Consider the following 23,419-nt stretch of genomic DNA (forward strand, 5'->3'; position numbering starts at 1 on the left):
ATAGTTGACAATTAAAACATGTCAATATTACTTTATGCTAACATTCGAAAAGTATCAACAATAAAAATGAAATTTCATCCAAGATTTTTCTTTGTTTTTGGTATATAGTCGATGATTAAAAAACATGAAAGAAAAATAAAACTATTTTTAATTCAGACTTTCTCGACATTTTTTAGCTATATGATATAGATTTTTTGAATTATCAAATTTTTTTTTTCATTTTATCGAACACCATTAAGTTATATATTAATTATTACACTTATAGTTTTTCTTTATATTTTGTTCTATCAATTTTATTATATATGCAGTAATATTCAAATCAGTTTTTTAAAAAAGCTAGACAGTAATGTTTAATTATTAGTAAAAGGATAAAATATGATTAAACAGTAGCTCTTAGTATTAATAATATTTGAAGAAACTTAATTACATATAAACTTCGCGCACTTTTAACTATACCTTCCCGTTCTCAACATCTTACAAAATCTAAAAACCTCATTGTTCCATTTACACTTTTCACACGTGTACTCTCCATAATAATCATCTTCGTCTTTCCAATCCCAACTATTTCTTCTCTCGTTAACCCTACAATTAATATTTTTATCACATTTTCGATCATTGGGATCTTCCCCCGACGATGATATCCTATTCTTAATCCAAAGATACGATACAAACCTCTTAACTCTCCAACGACATTCTGCCATTTTATTCCTTAATTTCGCCTCATGGTTCTTCAAAAACTCAAATCCTTCGTCTTTGGCTTTGGAAGCATACAAAATAACACTGCATACATAACAAGCATCCACATACCCTTTTTGAGCCGATAGCTTTAAATAAGCCAGTCCAGAAGCTTCTTTACAATGAGTGAAAAATTCCAACATTCCTTTTCGATATAGACTCTCTGGGTTCTCATTGTTGTTGCAAGTTTCAATGAAGGACCAAAATTCTGGACTGTTGTTCCATAGATGATTCTCGAAGTTTCCTAGAGACACGTGCTGGAATATGTATCGATCCTTTGATGCTTCAAGAAACTGTTTGGTAGCTAATTTGGCTTGGACCAAGTCTACGTAAGAAGAAGCTGCAACTTTTGCAAGAACTTCAGTTAATAAATCGTTAGGAAGTGATTTAATGACGGTCGGAGATAAGACTCCTGTCCGGTTCTTTTGTGTTGTTCTGCATGAAATAAATTAGATAAAAGTTAATAATAATATCAATAATAATAGATTTTGAGATGAAATATTTACTACAATTTTAATTAATATATATATATATAAGCTAAATTTAAAACAACTAATTTTACTAAAATAATTTATTAAAAAATAAAAGTCATTGACAATTATTTTTAAGAAAAACTTAATAATTCATATATTTATATGTGAGAAAAAAAATCAATTTCAATTACAAATTGAAAGAAACCGAACTTTAAATAAAAAAACTAATGAAATTGCTTCGTGTGAGGTTTGAACACACAAACTACAAGGGGACACAATTATATAACCACTGTCAAATCTTCGTTACTTTACTAACTAAGCTCGGGTTTCATTCTTAAGAACTATAATGAGTACGATAGATAATAAAACTTTGCTATAACTATAAATATTTTAGTTAATTGAAAAATAAGACCCATTATAAACACTCTCATATACCAAAAACAAATAGAGAAAAGAAAATTAAAGTAGAAAGAGTAAAATAAAATTATGTTGTGGTAATAATATAAGAAAAGTAAAATCTGGGTATATAGAAAGAATAAAGAAACCTTGAAATTAGAGTGTGGAAAGGTAGGGATTTAGTTTTGGGGTGATTGGCCATCGTTGAAGAAGTCTTTTCCTTATTTTTTTGAACTGCGTGGTTTGGTTGTTTTGGGAATGGATTTGAGAGAAGTGATGAAATTAAAGAGAAGAGGGGAAGTTATTTATAAGCAGACTTAATCGAATGTATTTTCCTAATAGGATTAGTAATTAAAAAAGGAAGCCATCCAAATTAATATAATTAATTATCTTGTTTTATTTAAGGAAATTATTTTGCTTTTTCCTCTTTTTTAACTTCCCATTATTTCCTTTACTTATAATATAATTCTGATTCTGTTTTATCTTTCCTTTTTTAAAAACAAATTTTAAGTTCTTTTTTTTTAGCTCCCTTTTATATATATATATATATATAATCCTTAAAAAAAAAAATGGTTAAATTTCAAGAAATATATTGCTTTTAATCGTTTCGTTAGCGGAAAAAAATTAAAACTAATTTTGAAAACTCAAAAACTAAATTGGCCAATTAACCCATTACATATATTTCTTTGAAAAGGGAAAATTACAAACAAAAAGAAAAAAAAAATATATGATTTCGTATATTTCATTAAAGAAAAAGATTTTGTTTTATTGTTTAGTTTAGATTTTCTTTGACTTCTTTACATAAAACTAATTTCACTTTTCCTTTATTATTAGCAAAATCTGATAAAAAATTTCTGTTCTTATTTATCTTAGAAAGAGAGAGAGAGAGAGAGAGAAAGAGAAGAAACCAAAAGAGTGAATTAAAATTATTTTGTTTTATATTATTTTTATTTTTATTTTTATTTTTATTTTTATTTTATTTTCGGGTATATAGGTGTCATAATCATATGGGCAATTTTCTTCATTTGAGCCCAATGGGCTTTGGCGTTTGTCACTTTAAATAAATCCATTGTATTAGAGTTAGCCCAATAGTAAGGGCCCATTTTATAGCGAATCAATTTGTATAAGAGATGATTATTTACAACATTTAGAAGAGGGAAAAAAAAACTTATTATAAACCAATTTTTAATATAATTTTATTTTTCATGAAACCTCTTTTTCTTTTTCTTTTAATAAAAAGGGGTTTTGGAATACTTTTTTTTAGAAAATAAAAGATATGCTCTCTCTCACTTGTGCTTTTATCTCTAGTAACTTTTTGTACTCTATTATAATGTTTTCCTTTCTTTCTAGGCTAAATCACTTAAAGTTTGTCTATATTACATAGGGAAATATTAAAAAAGAAAAAAAAAAAAAAAAGGTGTGAGGAGACCAATGAGTAGGACGAAGATAATAATCGATTAATCGTCGCTATTATTTGTTTGGTTCAAGATTGAGTTTGAAATATAATGTTTTGGATCCTGTTTATAATATAAAATTCATTATGTTCCGATTGTTAATTTCAATTCAATTATCTTTCACGTCATTTTCATGCTTCACAATTTCATTTATGTTATGTCTTCAATTACTCACGTCTTTCAACACTCCTCTGATTCTCAATAATTCTTGTTACATTTCAGTTATCCAAACAATTTCATAATGTAATATGTCCAAGTGCATACATTATTATATATGTTTTCGTGTTTTATGATTATTTGACATTTAAGGGGAGAGACAAACAAAATCTCTTTAACAAATGTTTAGAAGAGAAGTTGGATTTGATGAAGGTGAAGCTATTAATTGAGCGATTACGAAGAAAATGATGAACAAAGAACAAATATTTTTCTTCTAAAAAGGCAACAACGACATAATACAAGACAACAACGCTATGGAAAAACAAACTAACAAAATATAAGGATAAATGAGATTCATTTCATTAACTTCATTCCACATTTTTTTCCTCTGTCCTTAACTTTATCACATACCCCACGAACTATTAATATTTATATCATTTATTAACTTCTTACATCGTAAGTTTCATGATCAAAATATTTTACCGACTAAATAATTTCACTTTTCACCAGTTAATTCAAGCAATTTCTTACTCTTTGAGTTTTTTTTTCTTTAATATAATTTTACTATTTACTTGAAAAGAAATTCAAATGTTAGGGTTTCATTAACATAAATTAAAAATATCAAATTTGTTACGTACCTATTTTCAAATAAACTAAAATATGTGGCAACCAAAAAATATTCCCAAGAAAAAAAAAGGGGGAAAAAACAATAAAAGTTAAAATTTGATAATAATTGGAGTGGGCAATGATGAAGCACTCTCAATAATTTTTCACTACAAGACATATTGTATGAAATTTTATATTACATATCCCTATGCACCCTACCACTCTATTAATTTATTTGTTGCAAAAACACCCATCATCAAGAATCAATTTTTTGTTTTTTTTTTCTACTTTTATATTTCTTTTTTTCTAAGTACAATTTGCTTTGTTGCCTTTTATTTAGCCTATACATATTTTTAAAAAATATATGTTACTTTTAATATTTTAATATGTTTGTTTCGTATTCTATAAAGAAACACGAAACGAAGATAATTTCGAAGAAAAAAAGATCGTGAAATAATGAGATTAAATTAGTATTTTGATCAAATTAAGCAACTTAATCAACTGTATCATCTTAATTAATTGTTAATTTAGCTATATTTACTCATTAATTCAAAAAAATTGATTACCTACCAAAATTTAGGTCTAAAAATACTTTAAAAAGTCTGTTTTGATCTTTTTAGGAAAAATGGTTTTAAAACGAATTTATTCTCTTCCATATATATTTGTTTTTTTTTTTTAATTCAATGACTTTTTGTTTGGTTTATAATTGATATTTAATGAAGTCTCAAATAAGACATTCATTTAATTGTATAGTTTTTTTTTTTTTAATTTTTTTAAAAAAGTTATAAGAAGATATTAACAATTTGATTCTCATTTTAATTAAAATAATAATAAATATTAAGAAATAAAACATTTACCACCAACTCGTCGTAATGTATTATAAGTTACATGATAATTGTTACAAAATCAACAATTAAACAATACAAAAGACGTATAGAAAACGACACATAAATATACACAGCCAGAGAGAACAATTTTATTAGAGACAATTTTTCATAATACCATATTATAGAGTTTATATATTGCATTTCTCTAGACCTAAGATTAAAATTGTAAATAACTCATAAATAAATAAGTATCTCAATTACAGAAAATCGAAAAGCAGTCGAAGGCGTTGTGCCCATACTAGGTCGTTTGTAGCGCTATATATCCAATGGCATAACCTCATATGTATTTTATTTTTTGGTCTATAAATTTTTAATTCTTAACTCAACGTTAACATAACTCAAATGGTATAAACTCGTATCACCAACTTGTTAGAGACGACTTATATTATATATATACATTTGAATATTTATTTATTTTCCAATTTAGTCATTCAATATTTCTTAAATACTTCTAAAAAATGATAGAGATTTGAATTTTATCTTTTGTATAATAAGTGGTATCATATCAAAATTTGTTTTGATTTTAAAACATAAAGTTTGTAAAATTGTTAAAAAATAATAAAAAAAAAGGTTTAGATAAAATTATTGTGGCAGGGACTAAGCAGAAAATGAGATTTTAAATACTTGTGGACCAAAAAATAAATACAAACAAATCAGCTAATAAAATAAAATCAAACCTGTGATCCATAATGAAATATAATCACAATCTAATCTTGAGACCAAACAATTTGTTTGAAACCCAAAATATATATTATTTTCATGAAAAGTAAGTGTTTTATTGAATTATTATTTATATTTCATTTTAATAATTTTGCTGTAATTTTAAGATCTATCGATTTTCATTTTTCTAAAATATATTAAGTATGGTTAATCTTGTCTTTTTATTATGATTTATTAGGCGTCTCTTTTATTGGGAGTTTGCTATTAGGTTGTTCGGGAGAGAAGTTTTACCGTGAATCAAATTTGACATTCTTTCAAGTTTAACAAAGAAATTATCGAGTTGTGTGCTAAGAATATTTAAGTGATTTTATGGTATGGAGTGAATAATTCGTTATTTATCTCAAGCTATTTAATCTGAAAATAATTCACGTCTAACTCAATCATTACAGTTGAAATTCGAATTTATTTTGAAATTTTAGTGATTAAGAATTCATCTAAACAGCATTTCTAATTCCAATTCAAGTTTTTGCATCATTACAATATTTTTAATTACAAATTTAGTCTATATTATTGGAGAAAGTTTTTAAATTATAATTTAATATCTTTATGTGGTTTTTAAAATCTAGTAAATAAACACCATCTTATAATATCTTTATAAATAATCTCAAAGGTTTTTATCTAACTATAATTACTAAAATCTAATTAATTTTAGTACAACTTGAGAGATTCGAACTTGATAATAGGTCAATTAAAATATGCTCACGAGTCACCTTTGCCAAATTAAATATCTTATAAAAATAAAATGAAAATGAAAATACTTTGTAACGATTAAAAACATAATAGCGACGTTGTAACGACAAGATTCAAATTATTAGGTCTAGAAAAGGAAAAATATTTGCTTAAAGAGAAAAAAAAAAAAAGATTCGATTATTAGGGAAAGAGATAAACGACAACAAAGAATCCCAACTTGAATCTTGACCTCTATTTTTTATTCGGATAACATCTATGACTGTTAATTAGATTTCAATTCCCATTTTCGTTTTTCAAACATTCAAATTTCTTCTATTTTAGCTTTTTTTCTTAATTTTATTTTCTAAAATTTTAGCTTCATTCAATTTTAATTAATATTATCATGATTTTTACTCTAACAAATCTTTGACATTATTTCAAGTATCGACCGTGCTATCAACCTACCTTAATTTGGTTAAGAATTCAACAATTACATATAAGAAAAATACAAATCATTACAAGACATTGAGAGAAAATAAACTTAATTTTAAAAACAAAATGATTATCAAATGAAGTCTTATCCCTTTACACTTAATGTTTTTGTTAGGTTCTACAATATTAAATTCTATTTCGTCTATCAACTTAAAATAATTCAAATCCTTTTTAGAAAACTTTACATAATCTTTAATTTTAATTTTAAAATTTTAATAATGGGCAAGTAAAAAAATTTATCATATTATTATTATTTAACTAATTGATATTTAAAGAGATTTTAAAGTAGATTGACTAAAATTATATATTTTTTTACCGTAATTAGTCATGGAGGAAGAGACACGTCAACAACATGAATGTACCCACGTCCACGTGGGTGAGAATGATTGGTTGTTGAGTCACTGTTCACAGGTTATCGCTATCAAAGTATTGATATTTCCCACTTTTTAACAAGTCGTTGAATTTCCCAAAAAAAAAATAACATTCAAGTCTTTGTCAATTAATTGTAAAAATAAAATAATTGGATTTCTATTTTGGAGATTCTGTTCAATTTAAAAAATAAAAGATTCCCAACAACTACTATTTTTTTTTAAAATAAAAGATAATCCAATAATATTGAGACTTCCTCGTCCCATTCACAAAGAAATAATTTAAAATTAAGTCATTTTAAAAAATCAAGAGTTTTACAAACATTTAAAATACCTTGCGAAGAGTATTTTGAACCGTTTTTCTTTTTAATCAGAAGAGTTTAAACAAAAATAAATTTTTTAAAAAAATTCTTAAGTCGATGCAAATGGGTCAGTTCTTAAACATTGTTTGCTAATCGTTTTTGTATTTTTTTTTAAATTAATTTTATTTTTTCTGTATTTCATTCAATCACTTGCATTATTCTCAAGTACAGTAATATAATTATTTATTAAAATTCAAAAAAAAAAAATATTTAAAAGTCAATTTATTTATTGTTTTCAAATTTTAATTTTGTTTTATAAACTATTAGATAACAAAAATAAAAGTTAAAGTAAAAGTAGTATATGTGGGTTTAATTTTCAAAAATAAAATAAAATAATCTGTTTTATTTTGTTCTTAATATTTAGTTGGAAGTATGTTTGCAATTAAATAATTTTTGGTATATATAACTTCACGCTCTTCAATGTCTATCGGAAAAGGCCAAATTTGGTTTTCTTTTGTATTCATTTTTTAATATAAAAAAAATTGAAATTATTTGCAACATTTAACTTTTTTTTTTTAAATTTTGTAAATAGTTTTATTTATTTATTTTTCTATACGTATTTTTTCCTTATTTTTTGCCCATTTAGTTTATTGAAAAAAGCATATGTTATTTTCTTTTACTCACTCTTTTTCTTAAAGGGAATGTGTTATTTTTTTTAATGTAAAAAGCAACCTAGAAGCAATTATTAAAGTTTAGTAAATTGCATAGTCCATTGTAAGTTATGATGTACCAATTGAACTTAAAGTATAAATGGGACCATATTATAAACCAAATTATTCACTCGTGATCAACATATATCGAAACATACCATCACGATTCATGACTAATTAAGGTATGTATAAAATTGGTAAAAATATTACTATATATATATATATATATTTAAAGGTTGAAGACTTGAATCTTCACTATCTATTAACTATTAACAACCATGAAAAAATAAGATATCTAGGAAAAGTTTCTTCTTATCTTACGTTGGCATATTTTTCTTAAAGCAGATTATTGTAGTATAGTATAATTTTAAAATTTTAATTATAGATACAATAAACATTAATCTTCTAAAACTTTTTTCAATAAATTTTACAAAAAAAAAAAAAAAAAAAAATCTTGACATTTGTTCAAACATTTGGTACTTACTAAATCATTATTTATGAAAAATTAATTTATAAAATTTAGGGAAAAAAAAGGGATGAACTCTCCTCACCTTTCCCATTATCGTCCCCTCACATCTCAAAGGGTCACTTGAGAGCATTTGTTAATAAATTCATATTTATTTTTTAGTATTTATTATATGCACAAAAATAATTTTTTTAAAAAAATATTCATTTTGGTCTTTGAATTTTAGAATTTTTAGAATTTTTTATTTAAGCGGATTGTTATACATAGCGAAAAAATGAAACTATTTATAAAATATAACGAAAAAAAATTAAAATGAATTATAAAGAGTTGATGAATTTTGCAATATTGTGTAAATAGTTTCTTTATTTCACTATTTTTGCAAATAGTTCCTTTGGTTTATAATTTATTAATATTGAATTTTAGTTTTTTTTATTTTTAATAAATTTTATTTTTAGTCCATACTGCTACTCTACCATTGATTTTTAAAGAAACTTTTTATTATTTATTAGCGTTTTATTTATACTTCCAGTATGAAAATAATAGTTTCGGTTATTGAACCAATTTCGATGGAGTAAATCTAAAATTTATTAAAAATATATAGATTAAAATTGTATATAGAAAAATATAGAGATTAAAATTTGAGACTAACTCAAATATAGGAACCATATTATTATTAATTTTAATAAAAATAAAACAAAACAATTATAACAAGACAAACTAAAATATTTACAAATATAAAATAAATTTCGAACTCTATCAATGAAAAATATTGATAGGCAAATAAAACTATTGATTTCGATCGATAAAATTTAAGATTTATTAAAAAATATATAAATTAAAATTAAATATATAAAATTATGCAGACTAAGATTTATGACAAATTCAAATATAGAAATAATGTTAGTAAAATTTATGAACGTTTCTTAGTATTTATCTTTGGTAGATTCTAAAATTTTCTTACACGATTTTGTAATTTGAAATAATTTGTTGGAAAAGAAAAGATATATTAAGAATGGGTTATACATTATCTACTTTAATTTGTGAATGCTATTAGAAACTTTTCAAAACCTTTCTTCCAACCATCCAATTTGCTTTTTAGTCCTCAAGAAAATCCTTTTTTTTTTCTTTTAAATTTCTAATTTTGTAATGATTATGGAAGAATTTGAAGGGTGGGACCCATGTTTTCAAGTGATTGATTACGATTACTTCATTGGTCACTGGGACGCCCCTACTCCCCACGTCCCCCTTTGGTCTTTCTCCATTCAACCCTTCCATCCTAATTCTCCCTTTTTATTTCCCAAAAAATAAACCGACATAAAAATAGAAAAAAAAAAGGAAAAAATATCCTAATATTTTTTGAAAATAACAAAATATTAAAATTATTTATAAAATACAGTATATAATTTATTTACATTTTTTTTGTTATATATGATAAATAATTTCATTTTTACTATTTTCATTAAAAAAATTATTATTTATGAAAAAAGACGTATCATAAGTTTAGTTCATCTTAATATGAGATAAATGGTAAAGGTTTAAGATTATTGTATTTCTTTAGAAATTTTATTGTAATTAAGTTTAAATTCTAAAATATTGGCAACAAAAATATATCTACCTCTAAATTTGATAAAAACATTTGTGAATTTCTTAAAATATTAAAATTATTTTATAAATGTTGTGTATATTTTAGTAAACATGTTTACGTTTTTATGTTATATTTACAATGGGAGCATCTCTCTAACAAATAAAATAACAATAATATTATTTTCTATTATGTTAAAAATAGTTGAGTTGTGAACTTTTTATTTGATTATTAAATTACATATTTTTATCATTATTTTTTTATAAATTTAGAGATATACACAAAAGTGCTTTTTAGTCTCCAAGATGGTAATTTTTTTTTTTGATTTTTTAAGAATAATTACAACGTTTTTTAAAATACAAAACAGTTTTATGTCTGAATTTTAAAAACTATTATTCTTATTTAAATAATTATTTAAAATAAAAGTATAAATTTATTTAAAAAAAACGGAGTTACTAAAAATATTCATTTTGAAAGATGATTTTCCCAATCCTTTTTTAGGTCGGAAAGATGGTGTCGTCCTCCTCTATAAAAAGCTGCACGAATTGCAATGGCCATTGTCTTACCATTGGACTCAAACTCGAGCCAATTACGCCACTGATCCTTTTTTTCTCTCTTCGGCTAAAATGGCTACTCCGACTCCTGCTCCGGCTCTTAACGGTTGTTGAATTTAGACCATTTTCTTCTCTAAAATGCATGTTTGTTCTAAAATTAATGGCGATTAAGTGAAATAATTAATAGTAATTTTCTTTAGCAGACGACGAGCGATTGATTCAAAAGAAATACTGGATTGAACATTCAGCCCGATTAACGGTTGAGGCTATGCTGCTGGATTCGAACGCCTCTGATCTCGACAAAGAAGAAAGACCTGAAGTATTGATTTCAATTTCATTCGATCAAAACACTTTAAAACAGTCTCGTTTCGATTTCAATTTCGATTTTGTAGTTTTAATGTGAGGAGTTTAATTTTGATTTGGATTGAAAGAAATTTGGAATTTCCTTTTGCAGGTGCTTTCTCTGCTTCCGCCGTACGAAGGAAAATCGGTGCTGGAACTTGGAGCTGGCATTGGTCGTTTCACCGGTGATTTAGCGGTGAAGGCTGGGCAGGTTCTGGCATTGGACTTCATCGAGAGTGTGATCAAGAAGGTAATTGATATTTGGATTTAATGTTATGAAATCGTTGAATTGGATCCAAATGGAAACAGAGAACTGATTCTTTTTGTGTTTTTGATTTAGGAATTCAATTTTTTTAAACCCTAATTTTTGTTGTTATATTATATGTAGAATGAAAGTATTAATCGGCACCACAAAAACGTAAAGTTCATGTGTGCTGATGTAACTTCTCCGGAGCTTAAAATTTCGGAAAATTCTGTGGATTTGATCTTCTCGAATTGGCTGCTCATGTATTTATCTGATATTGAGGTAAACTATATAATTATATACTCTATATTATTTTTTTATATCTTATATTTTAGTTGAGCATGCTCTTCTTTTTCTTACACACCAAATATAAAATTAAATTGAGATAACAAAATTTCAAATTTATTTTCCAAGTGGCATATTGCTATTGGAGGCTTGATATTATTGTTATATCTGATTTAATCATGCTTAAATTTAACATCTATAAATGTTATTCTTTTGGTACTTTCTTTTATTCTTGACCTTTGACGTTTTGATCGGTTTGTACTTTTAAATCTAATTGACGCAGTTATGTACGTGAGTTTTATTAAACTTGGGTGTTATTAGTGAAGGAGTCGTGGACGAACTTCACTCCTTCTTTGGCTCAAATAGTTTGGGGTGGTTTCACTACAAAAAGAAACACAATAATTAGATGCATATTTTACTTTTTTTAAAAAAATAAAAAATATAGCCACCTGTCAAATTTTTATTGGGTGGAGGGTTGTAAAAAAAGATAGTTTTTTCCTTAACTTTATATCTCAAAGATGGTGGGTTTCAAGAGTTTACAACTCACTTCATGACTCCCTACTCTCTTGTTTCACCATTTGTTTCACTTTATGTTTATATTTTTAAAGAGTAAATCAAAATTATGTATATTTAAAATGGAGTAAAATTTGAAAATTGACGTGTTAAAGGAAGGTGAAAAACTTACCAATAAATTGTGAAGGAACAGGTAACAATTTGGAAACAAAATAGTTATTCTAGATCTAAGGACTTTTAACTTTAAATTTTGTACTAACTAAATTTAAAATTAAGAGTTTGAAACATTTGTTAGCCACCAAATTCTTGAAGATATGTTGTTTGGTTAAAAAAAAATTTATTCTTCTTAATTTGGGTTTTACTAGTTAAATTTAGTGGAATTGTTCTAATTTGAAGCATTTGGCCTTTCAAAAAATAAATAAAGTTAATGATGGAAAAATAATGCAGGTGAAAAATCTGGCAGAAAGAATGGTGAAATGGCTAAGAGTTGGGGGCCATATTTTCTTTAGAGAATCTTGTTTCCATCAATCTGGGGATTGTAAACGAAAATACAACCCCACCCACTACCGAGAGCCACGTTTCTACACTAAGGTAAAACTTAAAACTTCTTTTTCTTTTAATGCCTTAACTTGGAGAGTGACGTATGGTTTTAATTTAATGAATTTGGAGTGATTTTGTTGATTTTACTTCTTGAAATTGTGGTGGGTCTTACAAGTATAAGTTATTAAAACCGATACTGATTAGTTAAATATGGGGTTGATTTGATGTGAACCTGCAATGATGGGTGAAGGTGTTCAAGGAATGTCATATGCAAGATGAAAGTGGAGATAGCTATGAGCTATCCCTCGTTGGGTACAAATGTATTGGAGCTTATGCGAGGAACAAGAAGAATCAGAATCAGGTAAATTCACCAAATCATCATCTTTCTGCTCTGTTTCCTTGAACTTTTATATATAAAAGGATAGATAAAACTGCGTTTGTGGGTTTGTGTAGATCTGTTGGATATGGCAGAAGAACAAAAGTTCCAACGACGATAGAGGATTCCAACGCTTCCTAGATACTGTTCAATACAAATGCAGTGGTATTCTTCGATATGAACGTGTCTTTGGATCAGGCTTTGTCAGCACTGGCGGACTCGGTAAGTACTAAATCAGTTGGGAATTCACCAACTTTTGTAATCATTTTTCTTTTAATCTTTGTCTATCAAAACTAAATATCTTATATGCATTATAATGGGGAAAAAACAGAGACAACAAAAGAATTTGTAGCAAAACTAGATCTAAAAGCAGGGCAAAGGGTTCTGGATGTGGGTTGTGGAATTGGAGGAGGAGATTTTTACATGGCGGAGAATTTCGACGTCGAAGTCGTTGGAATAGACCTCTCCATCAATATGATCTCTCTAGCTTTAGAACGAGCTATTGGACTGAAATGCGCAGTCGAATTCGAAGTAGCCGATTGCACAAAGAAAGTGTATCCAGATAACACGTTTGATGTCATTTACAGCCGAGACACCATTTTACATATTCAAGTAAACTTTATGACCTATCAATCTCTATTTTATTTTTGGGTTTGATAATTGTGAGGAAAGTGAAAAAGGATACTATGAGTTTTGTTTTGTTTTGTTTCAGGACAAACCTGCTCTGTTTAGATCATTTTATAAATGGGTAAAGCCCGGGGGAAAGATTTTAATAAGTGATTATTGCAAAAGTGGTGAAGTTCCTTCCCCTGAATTTGCCGAGTATATTAAACAAAGGGGATATGATTTGCACGACATCAAATCCTACGCCAAGGTAACTTTACTTTCATGCTATTAAAATTTCCTTCATAAAAAACAAAGTATATGCGACATAGAAAATAAGCACATAAATGCATTGCACAGTTCAGGAGGCCTTAGACATTTTTGTGTGGACATCCTTGTTTAATATAATGTTTTATTTTAGAAGATATTATTTGGTTCCTATATTTTGATTTAAGTTTTTATTTAGTATAGACATTTAATCAGATTGGTTTCAAATTTAGTTCCTAAGTTTTAAAATTTTACGACCTTGCTGTTGAATTTTGAGTTTTTTTTTTTTTTTCAATTTGATTCCTATGTTTTATTAGTATTGATGTTTATTAGCATTTAAAATATGTATTATATGAAAATTCTAAAAATTAATTTTAATAATAATTAAAATTAGTAAAACTTAATTAATCGTAATTCTTTTAAATTAATTAATAGTTCTTTAACTTCAATAGAGAAAGTAATTAACGAATAATCTAGATTAAAAATGTAGATTTATATTAGGTCGAAACAAAACTAAAATCTTAACAGTAAAATTATAAGATTATGAAACTAGGGATAAAAGTGATATATTTTAAACAATTAAATTTTGATATTGACATTGAGGTTAAAATTAATTGACAATAGAATTAGATCAGGATCGACAGAAGAAAAAAATGCTATTTAAAAGAAAAAAAACTAAACTACTCTTACGTCATGGTAATTATAATTACGTTCTTAAATTTTAGAGTGTAAAAATTAAACATTTAAACGTCTGTCCGTTTTAAAGTTGAATACTGAAATTGATAATAGTGGTAAAAAAAACGGACTTTATACGATAAAAATTGAATTCTCAAACTTATACAATTTCAACAATGAACAGATGCTCGAGGAAGCTGGTTTTAGCAATGTGGTAGCCGAGGATCGAACCGATCAGGTTTTAGTTTTTACATAATTTCCTGAAGTAATACAAATTAAAAGCATTGCCTAATTAGATTCTTCTTCTTCTCGTTGTTGCAGTTCATGAGTGTTCTTCAAAAGGAACTCAACATTGTTGAAAAGGAAAAGGAAGCATTCATCCATGACTTTTCTGAGGTGGGTTTCTTCTTCTTCTTTTTAAATTTCAAACCCGTTCAAACACTTGGACTCGATTCGATAACTTCTTCCTTTTTACGTCTTTGAAAATTAAGCCTAATAAGTACAAGCATTCTGCGTGCCCGAAATTCAAAACAAAAACAAGTTTTTCAAAACTCTTTTTCTGCTTTTAATTTGTAATATTTTGTTTTTCCTTCTTCTAATTTTGTTATTTGTTTTGTGAATATAATACAGGAAGATTACAATGATATTGTTGGAGGTTGGAAGGCAAAGTTGAACAGATGTTGGTGTGGAGAGCAGAAATGGGGATTGTTCATTGCCCATAAAGCTACCAAATGATCTCATCAATAAAACTTTATTATTGTAATTAATTATTATTTTCTTATTCAACTACTATGTTTTTCTTTTCTTCAATAATTGGGTAAGAATCGTACCATCCTTCTCATTCTTAAAGATGCTAATAATTGTCTTATTCTACTATTCCATTAAAGTATCTTTAGATTGATTTTCATCTTTAAAAAGAAATAATAAAATATATTAAAGTTTAAAACAACTCTGGAGGTGTTACAATCTTATATTCTTTCCTTAATCATCGTGTAAGTTGACATAATACAATACAATTTGTAACGACCCAACTCTTTATACTAAAACAATGACAAGGACACTTTTTTTGAAACGAGGGAAGAATAAATTTTCATTAAAAATGGAATATTAAAACACTGAAACATAAACGCGAAAGCAAAACTGAGTCCCCATATGGCATGTCACGGATCCTTCTCTGTCGCTCGCCAGCTTTCCTCTACCTTTACCTTCGCCTGAAATGTTAAACATAGAAGGAGTGAGTATAAACATATACTCAGTAAGGGACCTACTACTAGTCCCGCTAGGTGTCTGTTAACTTCCCATTAGAGTCCTGAAAATGGTACCCAATCTCTGGCACGTTCCCGAACACGTGCAACATGCGCTCCCGTAGGAACGAAAATCTGGTCTTCGGTGTCCCGAGGGAGCACCTAGGACATGCTGGTCTGTAGTGAACCCGGGGGTAACACTAAGACAATCGGGATGCGAGGACCCCGTCGAATCACTCGAATCATATCTATATCCATGCTAGACTGGCGTCCCGTCGAACCACACAGTCCTAAATAGGTGGTGATCCCGAAGGACACCCATACAGGTACGACTCTAATAGACAAAGTTAACAGAACACCCTATCCATAGCATGTAGCATAACATAACATCATAACATGGCATGAGTATTAATCTTAACGTCCTTAATCATGTGATTAATATATCATGCATTAACAATCATCAATAGTCATCAACAACATACTACCGGTCATTAACATAACATCAGTCATCATCATTAATCATCAACTATCATCATAATCTCAGTATAATCATTATCATCAAATTATGCATCTTAGCTACCATCAATGCATAATCATAATTACATGCGGTCTCTTGAATTTAGTTCGAAGGTCTAGTAGGAGAATCTCTTACCTGAAGATTTTAGCCAAACAAAGGTACTCCCTAGTTGACAGTAAAATTCTCCAATTAACTTGATCCTAATCATAAAAGGAACACTTAGTATCTTAATTAATGAAATTAGCAATTGGCTAACATCCAAAAATTCTCCCAAATTAATTAACTTTCTAAAAATTGGGGTTGAAACCAATTCAACCTTGATTGGGAAAAATCCAAGATTTAGATCTTAAAAAGTTTAGCCAGTTGAACCTTTAAAGAAACCCCCAAATAGATCTAAAATTAAATTAATAAAATATTAATTTAATTTCATTGGCTTACCAAGGTTACTCAGATGGAGGTTGGAAAATCCTCTTATCCTTGATGAAAAATTCATCACTTTAAATCCTCAAACTTCAACTGAGACGGCGACAGCAGAAGGTTATCTTAGAGAAGAAGATAAAGAACCTTTTTCTTTTTCCTTTATTTACATCTTAAGCATTCCAATGCTATTTATAGACCCAAATAATAACAATAATTATTATTATTATTATTTCCTTTTCCTTTTAGGATATATATATATATATATATATATATATATATATAATACAAAAAAATATACATATATCTTTATTCCCATTATCTTTCTTACATAAATGCCTTAATCTTAGGCATTTATAACCATTAATAATAATAATAATACTTCTTTATTATTATTATTTTTCTCTCACCAAAATCTACAATAAATATATATTTATTTAAACCATTATTCTTTCTTATAAATATATATCTTTTTCGTCCAATCAAAATCAACCATCTCTCCCTTCATGGATTATTTTCTTTTTCAAATAAATATAATTATATTCCATAATATAACTAACTACACTTTTCCAAATTATTAATTAAATATATATATCCATATATATATACTCAATTAATTACAATTCCACCAAAACTAACTTTTCCCTCCAAAATCTCAAATTAACTTAAGTCCTCAATCAATTAAATCTTTTCCAATAAATCACTTATAACTTCCCACATGAATTATCTTAACTCAACCATAATAACTTCACTCCATAAACAATATTTATTTTTCTACATAATAATTAATTATCTTCCACAATAACTAATTATTATTTATCTTTCTTCAAAATAATTAATTATCTTCCACAATAGTTAATTATTATTTATCTTTCTCCAAAGTAATTAATTATCTTCCACAATAATTAATTATTGTTTATCTTTCTCCAAAGTAATTAATTATATTCCACAATAATTAATTATTGTTTATCTTTCTCCAAAGTAATTAATTATCTTCCACAATAATTAATTATACAATAATTAATTATTGTTTATCTTTCTCCAAAGTAATTAATTATCTTCCACAATAATTAATTATACAATAATTAATTATTGTTTATCTTTCTCCAAAGTAATTAATTATCTTCCACAATAATTAATTATTGTTTATCTTTCTCCAAAGTAATTAATTATCTTCCACAATAATTAATTATTGTTTATCTTTCTCCAAAGTAATTAATTATCTTCCACAATAATTAATTATTGTTTATCTTTCTCCAAAGTAATTAATTATCCTTTTACAAATAATTATATTTTCCCAAAATATAATTATTTTACTTTTTCTCCTTTAATAAATATCCTTTCCCCAAAATACAACTATCTTTTCCTTAAATAATTATATTTCAACAAATATAATTATCTTTTCCTTTAACATAATAATTATATATATATATATATTTCCACATATACATATAATTATTGAATCTCCAACAAACTTTCCACCCGACAATTTAATTAAATAACATCCATAATTATTTAATTAAATTCAACTTCAACAACACTAAAAATCCACAACTTTACTTAATTCTCTTAACTTACCATCTAATCAAAATCTCAACAAACAACACATGCTAAAACCTCTAATTAATTAAATATTAGAAATATTTAATTAATTTCAATTCCCACATAAATCAAATAATTCTCATTAAATGGATTCAAAATAAGCCCAATAAATTATCTAAATTTTTGGGGCGTTACACAATTAATATTGGATTAATGTATTTACTTTTCTATGGAACTTTACACCAAATGATTAATGGACGAATTTAATATTATATTATTTAATTCATTTGATGGATTATGAAATTTTGTTACATGAACGATAAAAAGTTTCATATGTCTTTAGAAAATAATAATAATTAAGATAAAAATACAATCAATCGGTCTCCCTTTTTAGCTTCAATTCAACTCAACAATGGCGTCCTTCGTTAAATCTACTTTTTCTGATCCTAAGTCGATGAGGGAGAGAAGAAACTTCTAAAATTCATACGTTTTTCTTTCTGGGATCTCGCTTTCCGTTCTCATCAATCATCTTTTTTATTTGAGATGTTAAATCGTAATTTTTGAGGAAGAACGTGACAGACAGAAGAAGTATTGGATTGAGCATTCTTCTGACTTGACTATGGAGTCGGTGATGGTCGATTCCGATTCTCATGAACTTGACTCGGAAGAAAAGGCTGAAGTAACTCACTTACTCACTCACGCTATCTTCAAAATGAGCATTACACTAAAATTTCGCACTAATAAATCCAATTCTCTCTCTCTCTCTCTCTCTCTCTCTCTCTCTCTCTCTCTCTCTCTCTCTCTCTCTCTCTCTCTGTAGGTGATTTCGCTTCTTCCGCCGTACGAGGGGAAGACGGTGGTGGAGCTTGGGGCTGGCGTTGGCCGTTTCACGGCGGAGTTAGCTCAAAGGGCGGCTCAGGTTATAGCTGTTGACTTCGTTGAAGATGTAATTAGGAAGGTAATTTTTCAAATGCAACCATGGTTTGTTTTTTTTATATTTCTTCTTCATTTCTTCTCAGTTGTTTTAATTTTTCAGAATGAAAGCATCAATGGGCATCACAAGAATGTGAAGTTTCTATGGGCTGATGTGACCTCCCCGGAACTTGATATTCATGAAGACTCTGTAGATTTCATCTTCTCAAATTTGCTGCTCATGTATTTGTCTGATGAAGAGGTACGAACAGTTCTTCTTCTTGTTCATGTTCTTCTCTTAGTTTAGTATTAATGGAGCCATGGACAACCTAGTGATAGTATGAATGTGAGGAGAACATCTCACTTGATACTAGTAGGATTCCATATATTTCTCAAGAGGGACTGAATCATTTGATTGGATTACAAATTGTTAAGTATGGTGTCTACTCGTTATGATTTTGAAATACACAACTAAATTGTTGCAAATTAAAGCTGTGTGACTAAACTGTAATTTTCATGAAAAATAAAGGACCAAAACTGTTTTTTAACCTATTTTCTTTAATCAAATCAAAGATGTAGAACGGGTGAATGAATGAGTATTGCAGATCGTGAGATTTGTTGCCCCCACCAATATAAGAAAAATGAATGCTTATTCATATGATGGTTTAAAAGTAGATGCACAAAGCCTAAAGAAAACAAAACACGTGAGATTCCTCAAATTCTCTTGCTTTCTCCTAATATTCACAGTCATTTTTCGACGTGTTTAAAGGTGAAGAGATTTAAACTGATCTCTCTGCAGTTGGATAAATCTTTAGTTGACAAAGCTTGTGTTATCATTTTGTTTATCCCCTCAGATCAATTTTTCAGTTTGGTAAAATATGCATCCATCTCTTGGATCTACTTCATATCTGAAATACGAATTTGATGGTAATCATTTCTAATGAATTACTCTATCATTTAATTCATCGGTGCGTCGTAGGAGCTTCTGTTTTATTAGTAATTCTATAGTCTGTGTCCCTTCCAATGTTGGTGTATGGACTGCAGGTAAAATTGCTTGCAGAAATGATGATCAAATGGTTGAAGGTTGGAGGTTATATTTTCTACAGAGAGTCTTGTTTCCAAGATTCCGAAAATTCTGATAAAAAGTACGATGTGTCTTACCATAGAGAACCAAGATTCTATTCAAAGGTTTGTCTTTTTAAGCTTCATCTCTTAAATGATTTGCATTTCAATGGGCTTTGTGCTTTTAATAACACCGTTTAGCACATAATAGCATCCACTGGCTGCTTCTCTGCCATTAAAACTTCTTACCGCACAGTATATATATTAGCAAAATACATACTATTCTATATCTAATCTAGTTACTTGCTAGGTTTTCAAAGAGCTGTGTTTTGTTAAAGATGATTCTGAAAACGCTTTTGAACTTTCTCTTCTTGACTGCAAACCCACTGGAGTTTTTGTATTTTTCTAAAAATCAAAATATTACATGTAGTTCTTAATACAGTTTAACAAGAGATTAAATTTGTCGAAGAACTTGCATTGATCTCTTATAGTAAATTTAATCGTCATTTTTAACATTTTCTTTGGACGTTGTAGGCTTTGAAAATTTAGAGAAGATTCTAAAAGTGAAAAAATGAATATATGACTACAAAAGTTTTAACACTAAAATTCCTTCTCTAATTCAAAAGTATAAACGAATAAGTTATAGGGATAAGAAAATTAGGTATCCTACCAACCAATAATATGTGCAAAGGAAAAACATTTATGGTAAAAATGTTTACGTGAGATTTAAAGTTAGCACGCTTTGAATTGATTTTGATACATGATTAAAAAAACACTTCAAAATATATAATATTACGATTCAAAATTTACTTCAAAGGTTTGGTATTACTCTTTTTATAATTAATCATAAATCCATGTCATTAAATAGATATTAAACAATCAACAAATGCATGTTTACACATAACAAAAGTAATTCTAACAACTTGAACATCATTTCTAAAACGAGCATGACTAATCAAACAACTTTACATTGATGTAAGGATGGGAGAGAGGAAGAGAATTGGGGATGTGAATGTAAGAAAAGTTTTGGTACAAAATGAGTTATTTGTATAGAACATATAGAAATGAGAAGGATATATTGTCATTATGTGAACAAAATATAGAGAGTAGGGGTAAGTAAGAGTGTAGTATAGTGTATTGTAGGACAGCACAAACCCCAAAACATTTCTCATCCCTTACATTAACCCAACCAACCAATGCACACCACCACCAGCTTTGGGCCCCTCTTTTTCATTTCCCAACAATTCCATTTTCTTCTCCTCAATAAATCTAAGTTTAATGTTATAATTTCATTATCATCTTTGAAATTTTGTATGGATTAGGTTCTTACTAAACATTCCCTCTCTATTATTTATATTAAAGTTTATTAACCAATCTTAGAACAAAAAAAAACATAATCAATTAAGTTTTATTACACATTTTCACGAATCGATCCATGTTAATATCATTTATATAAGTTAACGTACGAGGTGACTTATACGACAATGCAAATATTAATGGTACCATAAATGATTTGTGTCCATACCTTGGAGATTGAAACGAGTATTTGGATAAAAGCTAAAAACTTTGATGTGGGTTTTGAAAAAGATGAAATGGGTTTTAATTATTTTGTGAAAATTAGTTAAGGAGAGAGAGAGAGAGAGAGAGAGAGAGGGAGACCTTTGAAAGTAGAGTAGCAGTAGATGGTGGTGTTGGGGTTCCCGGCCACCTGCACTTCGTCTTTGTCTCTTCAATTTCGTACTCTTCTTTTTCTCTCTCTGTATTCACATTATCCAACACCAAAACAATTCAACCTTTTTCTTTCTTTTAACTTTTTCAAACGACAATTAGAATAAGAAGAAAAAGAAAAAGAAAACAAAAGGACCCTAAATAAAAACTTTGAAATATTATTTTGATGGAAAATTAGCAAATTTTCAAATTACTTTGAATGAAGTGTTTGATTTTGTCGTATTGTGTAAATATCATAGTTAATTTTGCTATGTTTAAAAGTTTGAGACCCTTTTTTTTTTTTTTTTTTTTATATATATCATATTTTAAAATTTATTCAATTCTATTTAACATATTTATGAAATTAATTTTAGAACAAGTTACATAAACTATCGTAAAGTATGATGATGTTTACAAGTATACTTTCAACTATGAAATTGTTCCATCAAGCTTATACACTAGTGTTCAATTGAAGCCTTAAACAAGCATAATTATAGAAATTGTAACCTTTGTTTTTGTTTAAATTTGAGGGTTTAATCTTTAGAAGAGAAAGTTAGAGATTGTATTTACAAAAATAACCATACTTTAGAAGACGGTTAAATATATAGTAATAATAATTGTATAGTAAAAATGCAAATAAATAACAAAGATTAAGGAGGAGATTAAGTTTATGATTAATGGAAGTAGACTACCATTAATACATGAAAATGTTTTTACCGGAATATTTGGTTTGATCGGCGGCAGTTTGACGGCGTCGTTTTTGGCGTTCTCTAGCCTTGTGATTTTGAAACCAATAAAACACATTTTTGCCTTCTATTTTGCCAAAGCGGCGGAGCTGGGCGGTGATGTGTTGGATTTGATCGGCGGAGGGCGTTCTTGTCCCCCGCCGGTAAAGCTCCTCCAGAATTCTCAACTGCTCCACCGTTGGATTCCATCTCGATGAGCTCACTACTATTGGTATTGTTGGAGTAGTACTTGACGTTGATGATGACGATGAACTCTTTTCATTATTCAACAAGTACTCTCTCTTCCTTTCCTCATCCAAAACATTACCTACAAGAAAATCCGATCACCCAACTCATACATTATTATTGCCTTCCAACCCTAATAACATCAGGTGGAAATACAATGCAATAAATTCGTTCTCAACAATAGAATATGTTTTAGATTTTAACAGATTAGGTTTTAAGAAAAAGAAGCTAGACATGTATACCGATGTGGTGATATTGAGAAGAGAAGTTAGGAGGACCGTTGGCACGAAGGGATAGCAATGGGCGAGGGAGGAGAGGTCGAAGCTTACGAGCGGCATGAAAGAAGGCGGCCTCTGAGAAGCAAAATTCTCCGCCATTGTCATCATAACCTAACGTCCACATATTATTTTCTGAAGAAAAAGACAGTCTCAAAGAGGATCAAGAAAGTTGGAAACTTTTAGCCTTTCAGTTCAATTAAAAAGGAGAAAAAAAAAAAAAAAGAAAAAGAAAAGAGAATAGTATTTATTTGTAATAGAAGAAATGAAATGGGTAAAGGAAGGGAATGGTTTTGGGAATTGAAACACAGCTGAGAGGGAAAAAGTATAATGAAATTGGAAGGGAACAAAATGGAA

At 27.9% G+C, this 23,419-nt stretch overlaps 4 protein-coding genes across 4 annotated transcripts; 2 read left to right on the forward strand and 2 right to left on the reverse strand.

The window, feature by feature from the left end:
• Positions 1-446: 446 nt before the first annotated feature.
• On the reverse strand, positions 447-1,806 carry LOC103494339 (putative F-box protein At1g67623). Its single transcript, XM_008455469.1, has 2 exons — positions 1,754-1,806; positions 447-1,170 (listed from the first exon to the last, which is right to left on the reverse strand). Exons 1-2 carry the CDS (start codon positions 1,804-1,806, stop codon positions 447-449), a joined length of 777 nt encoding a protein of 258 aa, XP_008453691.1.
• Positions 1,807-10,492: 8,686 nt separating this feature from the next.
• On the forward strand, positions 10,493-15,364 carry 7G07 (phosphomethylethanolamine N-methyltransferase). Its single transcript, XM_008455257.3, has 12 exons — positions 10,493-10,676; positions 10,774-10,889; positions 11,025-11,162; positions 11,301-11,438; positions 12,402-12,545; positions 12,745-12,855; positions 12,948-13,092; positions 13,202-13,482; positions 13,583-13,744; positions 14,600-14,653; positions 14,737-14,811; positions 15,046-15,364. Exons 1-12 carry the CDS (start codon positions 10,643-10,645, stop codon positions 15,148-15,150), a joined length of 1,503 nt encoding a protein of 500 aa, XP_008453479.1. The 5' UTR covers positions 10,493-10,642; the 3' UTR covers positions 15,151-15,364.
• A 3,131-nt stretch (positions 15,365-18,495) lies between these two features.
• On the forward strand, positions 18,496-20,518 carry LOC103494338 (phosphoethanolamine N-methyltransferase-like). The gene is made up of 5 exons (XM_051081793.1): positions 18,496-18,814; positions 18,956-19,093; positions 19,172-19,309; positions 20,092-20,235; positions 20,420-20,518. The coding sequence occupies exons 1-5, from the start codon at positions 18,755-18,757 to the stop codon at positions 20,516-20,518; spliced, it is 579 nt and encodes a 192-aa protein (XP_050937750.1). The 5' UTR covers positions 18,496-18,754.
• A 740-nt stretch (positions 20,519-21,258) lies between these two features.
• Positions 21,259-23,219, reverse strand: LOC103494337 (WUSCHEL-related homeobox 1). The gene is made up of 3 exons (XM_051080996.1): positions 23,030-23,219; positions 22,534-22,869; positions 21,259-21,866 (listed from the first exon to the last, which is right to left on the reverse strand). Exons 1-3 carry the CDS (start codon positions 23,187-23,189, stop codon positions 21,727-21,729), a joined length of 636 nt encoding a protein of 211 aa, XP_050936953.1. The 5' UTR covers positions 23,190-23,219; the 3' UTR covers positions 21,259-21,726.
• Positions 23,220-23,419: the final 200 nt, after the last annotated feature.

This window comes from Cucumis melo, chromosome 2, assembly GCF_025177605.1.
Source record: "Cucumis melo cultivar AY chromosome 2, USDA_Cmelo_AY_1.0, whole genome shotgun sequence".
Taxonomy (NCBI): domain Eukaryota; kingdom Viridiplantae; phylum Streptophyta; class Magnoliopsida; order Cucurbitales; family Cucurbitaceae; genus Cucumis; species Cucumis melo.